This window comes from Perognathus longimembris, chromosome 25 (assembly GCF_023159225.1).
Source record: "Perognathus longimembris pacificus isolate PPM17 chromosome 25, ASM2315922v1, whole genome shotgun sequence".
NCBI lineage: Eukaryota > Metazoa > Chordata > Mammalia > Rodentia > Heteromyidae > Perognathus > Perognathus longimembris.
Window position 1 is genome coordinate 2871156 of NC_063185.1, and position 11153 is coordinate 2882308.

At 56.5% G+C, this 11153-nt stretch overlaps 1 protein-coding gene across 1 annotated transcript; it reads right to left on the minus strand.

Moving 5' to 3' along the window:
- Positions 1–2949: 2949 nt before the first annotated feature.
- On the minus strand, positions 2950–10701 carry Stc2 (stanniocalcin 2). The gene is given in 6 exon segments (XM_048334045.1): positions 2950–3171; positions 3173–3279; positions 3281–3371; positions 6159–6370; positions 8043–8185; positions 10469–10701. Coding segments are annotated over 6 exon segments (870 nt in total). The 5' UTR covers positions 10620–10701; the 3' UTR covers positions 2950–3005.
- Positions 10702–11153: the final 452 nt, after the last annotated feature.

An 11153-nucleotide genomic window follows, 5' to 3' on the forward strand; every position in this document is an offset into this window, starting at 1 on the left:
GGGGACAAAGACAGCGTGACAATGTACAGGGTCCAGATGCCATGATAGAAGCTGATAACCACTGCTCGGCAAGGCCACGGGCTGCCAGTTGGGGATCAGAGGCCTTGTATGCTGGTTTAGAAACTGATGGCCAGAAACACAGTGTGAGCTCCGGTGCAAGCTTGCTGTTGTCCATTCGCTCATTTTCTGTGCCAGTCCTAGGGCTCAAACTTGGGGCCTGGGAGCTGTCCTTGAGCTCTTGGCACTCTCCTACTTGAGCCACAGCTCGACGTCTGGGATTTGTTGGTTCCCAGGCTGGTTTCCAACTGTGATCCTCGGATCTCAGCCTCCCGAGGAGCCGGGACAACAGGCGTGAGGCACTGGGGCTCTTCTTCCTGGAGCTCCAGCGGCAGCTCCACTTCTGGCTTTTGTTTTCTATTTGTGTAGCTTGAGCACCAAGCTTTTCTCACTTGAGAGCCTGGGCTATTTATTGCTCCAGAGGAGAGGTATGGATGGGGCTGAAACGCCTGGAAACGCTGCGTAAACACAGGGCTTTATCTGGTGGCGCACATCCTTCCGCAAAGGAAGGGGTTGTATGCCGAGGAGAGGGGCTATTTTTAATGAACTGCTTTGCTTACGCTTTAAATGATGTCACTGCCACAGCAAAAGTGTGCAAGAGCTTAGTGGATGGTGAGAAAAACAAAAATCATCAATAACAAAAAACCCTAAAACCCAACCAACCAGAACCCCCTGAGCAGTAAAATACTGTTGTGTGCTTACAGTCACATGAAGAAGCAGAATGAAATACCCCCCTTTTTTTTTTGTGCTTGTCCTTTTGCTTGAACTCAGGGCCTGGGCCTTGCCCCTGAACTTCTTTTCTCTACTTCTCAATGCCAGTGGCTCTACCACTTGAGCCACAGCTCCACTTTTGGCTTTTGGGGTGTTCTTTAGAAAGCTGGGTGCTGGTGACTCACGCCTGTCATCCTAGCTACTCAGGAGGCTGAGATCTGAGGATTGTGGTTCAAAGCCAGCCAGGGTAGGAGAGGCTGTGAGACTCTCATCTCCAGTGAACCACCAGAAAATTGGAAGTGGTGCTATGGCCTTAAAGTGGCAGAGCACTAGCCGTGAAGAGAAGAGCTCAGGGATGGCATCAAAGCGAGTTCAAGCCCCATGACAGACAAAAAAAAAAAAGTTTCACAGACTCTTTTGCCTGGACTGGGTTTGAATCACGATCCTCACATCTCAGCCTCCTGAGTAGCTAGGGTGACAGGCGTGAGCTAATGGGGTTCAGCCATCTCTTCAGACTTTTGAAAGAAAAAAACGAGAAAGAAATGCAATCAGTGGCATGAAAAATTATACCATGAGTAATTTTATGCTTCTGGAGTGGGAATAGGGAGAAACACAAATAAATACAAATGAGAAATATTTACAAGAGAAATAATGAATGGGACATCAGTAGGCGACAGAGACATTTGCACACTGGGTAGGCGGTGTGCCAATGAGTGGACAAACCAGCAATTCAGAACATAACTATTTTCAATTTTTTTTTTTTTTTTGGTGCCAGTCCTGGGGTTTGAACTCAGGACCTTGGCGCTGTCCCTGAGCTTTTTTTTTTTTTTTTTCCTTTTTAACTCATAGCCGGCGCCTTAGCACTTGAACCATAACTCTATTTCTAGCCTTTTTGGTAGTTCATGGAGGATAAAACAGAGTCTCATGGATTTCCCTACTGGGCTGGCTTTGAACCGCGCTCCTCCGAGCTCAGCTTCCTGAGTAGCTGGGATGACAGGCGTCTGGGCTGCGTGAGCATGTGAGCCACAAAACCTCACCGTGCCAGTGACCCAGAGCGGAAGGGAGCACACCAGGTCGGGTCTTTCTAGAGGTTTCTCTGGGCCTGTTCCTCACCCACATGGGAACGTGTGGGAGGGAGGTTCAGGTTGGCTCTGTGCTCTTTTTGCATAGGGACTCTGGGTGGGAGGGGAGATGGGGGGCCTTTCTGCAGATCGTGCGGGGGCCTGGCTGCCCGGCTCCGGCCTTCCCTGATGGCCTCGTTCTTGGAGGGCGGCCAGAGGGAGCGCTCGCCCGCGGGCCTCCCCGTTCTAGAAAGGGTCTGCCGGTTCCCTGGCTCCCCCTGTGGCTGCGAGGGGCCTGAGTTTCAGCAGTGGGATGTCTCCATCCCCCCCCCCCCCCCGCACAGATCCGGGTCCCGGGCTTGAACCCGGGGCCTCCCACTCCAGCCCTGCGTCCTCCTGCGGCTCACCAAGGGCTTTCGGGCCCAGGCCGGCCTCGGCCTCCGGGGGGAGCGGGGTCCACGGCTCCCGGGCTGCCTCTCCTAGCTTCCGGCTACGGGCTGCAGGCCACAGCGGGCCGTAGCAAGCTCTCAGGGGCAGAGCTGCCTGCCTCAGTTTCCCTCTCTCCGGCCCAACTGCTTCGTTCAGAGCCGTTTGCCTCAGGACGGAAGCGGAGCCGGAGCCGGGCGACCTAGAAAGGGCAATGAGAGCCAAAGGAGGCCCGATGGCAGCGGCTCAAGAAACCCCAGAGCCACTCCCGGGGGCCAGGGTCCCCCGGACAGGCGGATGGCTCAGAGTACCCGCCGCACCGCCCCCCCGCAAGGCACTGCTGCAGGTGGGGCAGGGCCTATGCAGATTAGGGGGCGTGACCCATGCAGAGGAGGCGGGCCTATGCAGAGGAAGCCAGAGACCCATTTGCTGGCGGGGCTTATGCAGATGAGAGGCGGCTCCATTCATGGTGGGGGCGTGGTTTATGCAGGTAGGGGCGGGGCCTACGCATCCGGCCCCTCCCACACCCCTCCGGGGCCGACCCCCTCCCCTCCCCGCGTGTGCCAGCTCTCCAGGTACCACGAGAAGCCTTCCCCTAGCTCCCCACAAGCCCCTAGGCCCCCCTTTTTTGATGGCAGGTGTTTGGAATGTCCATGGAGAAGAACAGGGACGGCGGCGGCAGGCGTGCCTGACGTCACACCCCCGGGCCGCAGGCCTGACGTCACACCCCAGGGCGCCTTTCTGGCCCATTCACCTGCGGACATCAGCGTATTCCGATGGTCTCTCTTCCCCTTCGCCACTCTGGCTGCCATAGCCGCCCGCCCTGGCCCGGGCGTGGGCATGCGGGTGGCTCTTGTTCTCTCTTCCGCCCCGGCCACCCCGGGCCCTCTCCCCGCTGCTGCCGGGCTCCCCCACTTCCTGCCAGGTTCCCGGCCCCCAGGGGCTGGCCGGCGGGCGGCACGGTGGGCGGCTGCTGGATGGTGGAGGTGCAGAAGCTCAGGATGGAGCAGAGGCCCCCCCAGTCCCTGTTCACACTGAGCCTGGACGCTGTGGGTGACGGCCTCCCGCACCTGCTCCCCGCAGGTCAGCAGCAGGTTCACCAGGTCCACGTAGGGCCTAGAGGACAAAGGGAGAGGACTGAGCATGGACCCTGCCCTCCTCCCGTCATCCCAGCTACTCAGGAGGCTGAGACCTGAGGACTGAGGTTTTGAGGCCAGCCTGGGAAGGGAACGTCCCTGAGACCCTAGCTCTAAGGAGTAAGCAAAAGATGCAAGTGGAGCTGTGGTTCAAGTGGTAGAGCACTAGCCTTGAGTGAAAAAGCTAAGGGACAGTGTCCAGTCCCTGAGTTCAAGATCTGCACACACACACACACACACACACACACACACACACCACACACACTCTAGGTCCAGGCCTCTGAAGTGAGTTTCCCAGAAGTGCCCAGGATATGGGAGCAGGGAGGGTTCAGGTTGGAACAGAGATGGGACTTTCTTCTTCTTCTTCTTCTTCTTCTTCTTCTTCTTTTTTTTTTTTATCAGTTGCGGGGCTAGCACGCAGGGCTGTTCCACTGTCCCTGAGCTCTTTTTTTTTTTTTTTTTTTTTTTGGCCAGTCCTGGGGCTTGGACTCAGGGCCTGAGCACTGTCCCTGGCTTTATTTTGCTCAAGGCTAGCACTCTGGCCACTTGAGCCACAGCACCACTCCTGGTTTTTGAGTAGCTCACTGGAGATCAGAGTCTCACAGGAACTTTCTTGCCCATGCTGGCTGCCAATGAGCCTCAGATCTCAGCCACCTGAGTAGCTAGGATGGACAGGTGTGAGCCACTGGAGTCTGGGGAGATGCATCTTAAGTCCTAGGTGATGCTTTTGGCTTTAGAGTTTGTGCAGTCTGATGGGTCAACATGCTCACTCTCTTTGAGGTCAGCTCCTGGCAAGTGACATTGGGACACTGTCTCCCCCCCCCCCCCCCCCCCGGCCCCTCCTGCCCTGAGCAAGACAAGCTTGTAGCAACACAGAAAATGCTTTTAAGCAGGAGAGGCATTGGAGGCTCAGGTCTATCATCCCAGCTACTCAGGAGGCTGAGATCTGAGGATCAGGGTTTGAAGCCAGCCTGGGCAGGGAAGTCCCTGAGCTTCTGACCTCCAAAGAACCAGCAAAAAGCAGAAAGTGGAGCTGTGGCTCAAGTAGGAAAGAGCCAGCCTAGAGTGAAAAGCTGAGGGACAGCTCCCAGGCCAAGTTCAAGTCCTAGGATCAGCACAAGGAAAAGAGCAACAACAACCAGACACACACACACACACACACACACACACCAAACAACAACAAAACCTCCAGAAAATGCTCCTAGCCAGTCTCCCCAGCATGCTTTGTACGCAAGCAGAGCCTCAGGGAGCTGAAGTGGGAACAGCCACCTAGCGCCTGCTTGCACTGGCCAGGCCCTGGGGCCCACAGAGTGCACAGGAAGAGCTCTGACTTGGATTGTGGACAGATTTTCCTTTTCTCTTTTGGTACCAGTCCTGGGGCTTGAATTCAGGACTTAGGTGCTGTCGCGTTCTTTCTCACTCAGAGTAGATGCTCTACCACTTGAACCACAGCTCCACCTTCTGGCTTTTCATGTGGTTCCCTGGAGGTAAGAGTCTCATGAACTTGTCTGCCCGGGGGAATGCCTCCAGTCATTGGGAATACAGGTATGAGCCAGTGTACCCATCCAGATTCTCTTCTTTAGGTTCCTTTCCTCCTGAGTAAGAGACCTGAGCTGGCAATCATTAGCTGGCCTGGTGGGGCTCTCCCTTGGGTGTTGTGCCAACCAGGTGAGCCCCAGAACCCCAAGAGAGGGAGAGCAGCCCCTCCCCCATCCCCTGTCGTGAACAGGAAGCTGCGGGGGGTGGGGCAGGAGGAGGGGGAGTGTATTTGAATTTGCCAAAGCAAGTTAATCTAAGCCGCATTTTTGAGCTGGCATGGTGCCCACAGAGGCTGCAGGCTGAGTCTGTGTAATGACAAAAACCAGCTTGCTCAATTGGGTGTCAGCGAGCCCAAAGGATTCTCAAAAATGCCTGGGGGGAGGGGGCGAGCTGTGTGCCCCAGGCTCCAAGCCATCGGGCCTGCCAGCCCCATGACAGCCAGAAAGAAGGCCAGCTACAGACAGGGGGAGGCCGAGGAAGAAAAGTGGGGACAACGCGGAACACAGCTCAAGACAGTGGCCTGAGGCAGAATGGGGTTCAGGGTGGGGAAGGGTTGTGCTGTGGATTTCTGGGGGTGATTTGATTCTTCTTGTCTAAGCTTAAAGGTGAATGGGAGCTTGGATGGTGGAGGCTCAGGTCTGTCATTCCAGTTACTCAGGAGGCTGAGATCTGAAGCCAGCCTGGGGCAGGAAAGCCCATTGAGACTCTTCTCTCCAGTGAACCAGCTGAAAGCCAGAAACGGAGCTGTGACTTAAGGGGTAGAGCACCAGCCTTGAGTGGGTGGAAACCAATTGAGAGTATGAGGCCCTGAGTTCAAATCCAGGCACCAGCACAACATCAAAAGCACAAACAACCAATGGAAGGAACCCGAATTCACTTAAAAGCCAACAGGAAAGTGCAGGTACAACTGTTCTGGCCCCCAAATTCCCCCAAATAACTGTCCACCATTGGATAGGAGTCCAGGCCCCACAGGCCCTCCATCTGCATGCCCTCCCCTCCTGCAAATTCCTCCCCTCAGTCCCCCTCCAGTCCTAGGGCTTGGACTCAGGGCCTGAGCACTGTCCTTGAGCTTCTTTTTGCTCAAGGCTAGCACTCTGCCACTTGAGCCACAGCGCCACTTCTGGCCTTTTCTATATAGGTGGTGCTGAGGAGTCAAACCCAGGGCTTCACCCATTCGAGGGTGAGCACTTTGCCGATAAGCCTCCTTCCCAGCCCCTGAGGCACTCACTCCTGAAGCAGCAGGTCCTTAAAGTGGATCATCTCCACCATGACCCCGATGTTGTCCTGGGCCGCTGCGCACAGGTCGTGCTTGAGGTAGCACTCACGCTGTAGCTGGAACACCATCTCCTTGATGGCCGGGCACTTCCGGCTGATGCAACCGAACCGGTGGCGCAGGGCGTGGGCCTTGCACTTGAGGGCATCTTTGATGAAGGACTTGCCCTGAGAAACACGCAGGGGAAGGCAGGCGGCTTGGTGAGGTGCTGGGATGATTTTACACACACACACACACACACACACACACCACGAGAATTGCTTCAACTGCCACCCTTTGCTGGTGATTGGCTATCTGTCCTGTAGGTAACAGGACACTGCCCATCAGGCTTGGATGGGTGTCCCTCGATTGGCCTCCTTCCTCCCCAGGAGTGGGGCTTCCTGGGCCTTCAGTGGCCTCCCACAGTGCCGCCCCCCCCACCTTCCCATCCCCCAGCCCCTGACCCAAGGCACAATCTCTGCAATTACCAGAGAAATCAGGCCATGGATCCTGTTTTAGAATTCCCAGTCAGGCGCTGGTGGCTCATGCCTGTCATCCTAGCTACTTAGGAGGCTGAGACCTGATCGTGGTTAGAAGTCAGCCTAGGCAGAAAAGTCGGTGAGACTTTGAAAATGGAGCTGTGGCTCAAATGGTAGAGCACCAGCCTTGACTGAAAAAAGGTAAGGGATGATACTCAAATGCTGAGTTCAAATCCTAGGACTGGGGGCATGCGCACGCACATGTACACACACGTAAACACACACACACAGCTGAGAGGGCCCGACCTTTGGGCCCCAAGTACATGCTTATCTCCTCCCATCCTCTGAGGACCTTCTTTGCCTTTAAATTTTTGGGGTCCTTTGGATTATTGCCTCTCAAAGGTCCTCCCCAAGAAAGGAGAGAGCTGCTTGAGATTGCAGAGGCAAAGTTACAGTGTCTGCTCCCTCAGCAACCCCCTTGGCCCCAAGGTATTGTGGGATACCATCCTACCTACAAAGAAATCCCTGTTCTTTGGGTCAGTTGTGAGTCTCGAACTCAGGGCCTGGGCACTGTCCCTGACTTTTTTTGTGCAAGGCTAGCGCTCTACCATTTGAGTCACAGCTCTACTTTTGGCCTTTTGGTGATTCACTGAAGACAAGAGTCTTACAGTCTTTCCTGTAAAGCTGGCCTCAAACTGTGATCCTCAGATCTCAGCCTCCTGAGTAGCTAGGATTTACAGGTGTGAGCCATTAGCTCCCTATGTGTTTCTTGTTTCTCTTGCCTGAATTTATGTATGTATGTATGTATTTTGTGTTGGTACTGGGGCTTGAACTCAGGGCCTTAAGCTTTCTCATAGCCTTTTCTGCTCAAGGCTTAAGTAAACCATAGATCCACTTCTGGCTCTTTGGTTATTAATTGGAGATTGGAGATAAGAGTCTCATGGGCTTTACTGGCTTCAAGACACGATCCTCAGATCTCAGCCTCTTGAGTCACTAGGATGACAGGTATGAGCTACCAGTGCTGTCTTTCACTGTGATTTTGATGTCTAGTCTGCTCTGCTGCACAGACACAACTAAAAAGTATAGAAGGTCTCATCTCAGCCATTGGCTAGCTCCAAGAGCCAAACATGGAAATGATGGAGAGACCCTGGGATGGGCTCTAACACTGGACAGCTCTTGGAACTTTCCAGAAAATCTAATCTTTCCAATGAATATTCCAAAGTTATGTTCTGATGGGGGAAAAGGATGGAAAATGTGACATTGATCAAGATGGGTTTGACTCATAACCTGACATGATAAATTGAAACCCCTTCATCCAACTACTTAAAACAACAACAGTATGAAACAAGAAACATTCTTTGTGAGCTACGTGATGGTTTACCTGGGCATCGAATTTTCCAGCGTTGTGCAGAAATGTCATACAAATCCCTTGCAAGCCCCGAATCTCACAGGAGTTATTCTCAAAACATTCAAAGACGCTACATCCTACATCGCCTGCATTGACCAAGCAGCGCTGGATATCAGCTGCAAAGAAAAGGACATTGCAGTATATTCCAACCTATAAAAATGACATTCAAACACACTCAAAACCCACATCCATGCTGTGGAATGCACATAGAAAGTTAGCAAGGGCTGGCCCTGTTGGCTCATGACTGGCATACCAGCTACTCAAGAGGCTGAGATCCTGAAGACTGCAGTTCGAACCAGCCAGTCCATGAGATCTTTTAGCTCCAATGAATCACCAAAAAGCTGGAAGTGGAGCTGTGGTTCAAGTCGTAGAGTGCTAGCTTTATGCAACAATTTCAGGGATCGTGCCCAGGCCCTGAATTGAAGCCCCAAGACTGGCACAAAAAAAGAAAAGAAGTTAGCAAGGACTAATGGAAAACTTAAGGGGGGAGATTAAAAAAAAACAACAACACCTTTGTGGTCTAAAACTTGCAATACTATTCATGAAAATGTTAATATCTGTAGTTATTTGAAAATATTAGCCCCCCCCCAAAAAAAACCCCTCACAATTCAAAGTTTTGAGCTTGCTCTTATCCTTTATTCTTCTTTTTATTTTATTTTTTGGTGCTGGTCCTGGGGCTTGAACTCAGAGCCTGGGCGCTGTCCCTTGAGCTTTTTCATTGAAGGCTGGTGCTCTAACCTTTTAAACCATAACTCTACTTCTGGTTTTTCTGGTGGTTCATTGGACCTAAGAGTCTTACAGACTTTTCTGCCCAGAGCTGGCTTTCAACCATGATCCTCAACTCTCAGCCTCCTGAGTAGCAGGGATTCTAGGCGTGAAGGACTGTGCCGGGACTCCTTCCTGTTTTATAAAGTAGTTGTGGGAATACTTGGTTGAAGAGGTCGAAAATAATGTCAGGTTTTTAAACCACAGACAAAAATACGACTTTGGGGACAAAGACTGTATTCGTCAAGGAGACAGAAGCAGACTTCTGCCATCAAATCCCAGCCATTTCCTTCCTGACCCCCCAAAGGAGACCGGCTAAAAAGCACCTAAAAATGATTCAACACCTAAAAGTCAAAACAAAACTCCTATTAAGGTAGCGTCTCCAAACCATCCACATTAAAAATACCAGGCCAGGGAAGCAAGCTGGGGCCTTCCACAAGGCTGGGGCAGGGTGAAGAAGCCAAGCCACCAGTTAGAGACCCCCCTCCCTTTTTAAATGTAGAGATCTGGTGGGGGGGGGGGCTTCAGGGGTCCCTGGCTTCCCCAGGCAGAAGGCCAGCCATCCTGTTTCCTAATGAATAGGCGCCCCGGGGAATGAACTGTCAAGGTTTGCCTGGCTTTCCCCCACCTCCTCCCCTCCCCAATTCTCTGACTTAAGCCAACCACAAAATTACATCAGAAAAGTACATTTTGGGAGGAGGGCGGGGCTGGAGTTTGAAAAATGGGCCTACAGATGAGAAGGGGAGAAAGGGGGGGCATGCATTTGTGGGGGAGTCTCTGGGTGCTGAGGACTGGGTTCAGTTCTGAGGGGGACAGCGCCTGAGGGGGGAGAGCTGGGGAGTGTCAGGGGGCTCAGGCTATAGCTCCGGAGGTGAGGGGCTGGGGTGCAGCACTTGGGGTGTCCCCGGTGGGCCCTCCGGGGGTGCAGAAGGATGGGGGGGGCTGCGGGCAGGGGGCTGGCGCTCGGAGGTGCCCGGTGCCACCTCTGCCCCCTTCCCAGCTCGATCACCCCCCACCCTGGGGCGGGGTGTCAGGCATCTTTGGGGGGAGGGGCTGGCCAATGGGATGCAAAGTTCCCGGGGGAGGGGGGGCGGGGAGGCGGTGCGGGGTATCAGCCCGGCTTCGGGGTGTCGCCCCTCGGCGCCGACCTGAGGTCGGGGGCCGGCACCACCCTGGGTCCCCCCAGCCCTGAGGAGGCGGCAACAAGTCCGGCCCGGAGGTTTCATCACCCGGCGGGGCGGGCGAGACAGCGAGCACGTGCGGGGTGCGGGCGCCCTGCTCCCGGTCCCCCCCGAGTCCGCGCGGCCCGGGGGCGGGCGGGGATCCCGGGTCCCCCCGACTCCGCGCGGCCCAAGGGGAAGATAGGGATCCCAGGTCCCCCCCGAGTCCGCCCGGTCCATTGGGGTCGGGAGTCCCGGGTTCCCCGAGTCTGCGCGGTTCATTGGGGTCCGGGGTCCCGGATCCCCCGAGTCCGCGCGGCCCGGGGGAGGGCGGGGATCCCGGGTCCCCCCGAGTCCGCGCGGCCCACGGGGAAGATGGGGGTCCGGGTCCCCCGCGTCCGCCCCGGGGCGCCGCCCCCCCGCCCGCCCCCTCCCCGCCGCCGCCGCCGCCGCCGGGGCGCCCGCACCCCGTACCTGTGTTCTGCAGGGACAGGCGGCCTTTCTGCGGGGCGCCGCGATCCGAGGGCCCCTCGGGGGCGCTGGTGGCGCCGGTGCCCCGCGCGGGGTCGAGGGTGGCCAGCAGCAGGGCCAGGGTCGCCCAGGGGCCCAGCCGCGCGGCGCGCATGGTGCCGGGGTCCCCGCGCCGCTCCGGGCCCGCGGGGAGCCCTCGGCGCTTTTGTGCCGCCTCCCCGGTCTACGGCCGGGTCTCCCCGGGCCCCGGGCCCCGGTCCCCGGTCGCCGGCGCCCGCCTCCCCGCCCCCTCCCCGGCCCCGGTCGCCCCGCGGCCCGCGGAGAGCCACGTGACCCGGCCGTGCGCCGCCGCCAGTGCCGGGCCGCGGCCGCGCCGGGCTTCAAATATCCGCGCAAGCTCCGCTGTCACCCGGGTGAAGGAGACGAGCAGGTGTTGTCCCCGCGCCCGGGCCAATCAGATGCCGCCGCCGGCGTGACGACAGCGCGGGGGGCGGGGCTAGGCCGGGCCTCCACCCGCGGGGAGCCGGCTCCCTCCCGCCCCCACCTGGGCGCGCGCCGGGGCGGGGCCGGGGGCGGGGCCGGGGCGGGGCCTGGCGGACGAGGGGGGGGCGAGGACAAGGATGGGGGGGAAGAAAGGTGGGGAGGGGGAGGTAAGGGAAGGGGGGAGGACAAGGATGGGGGGGAAAAA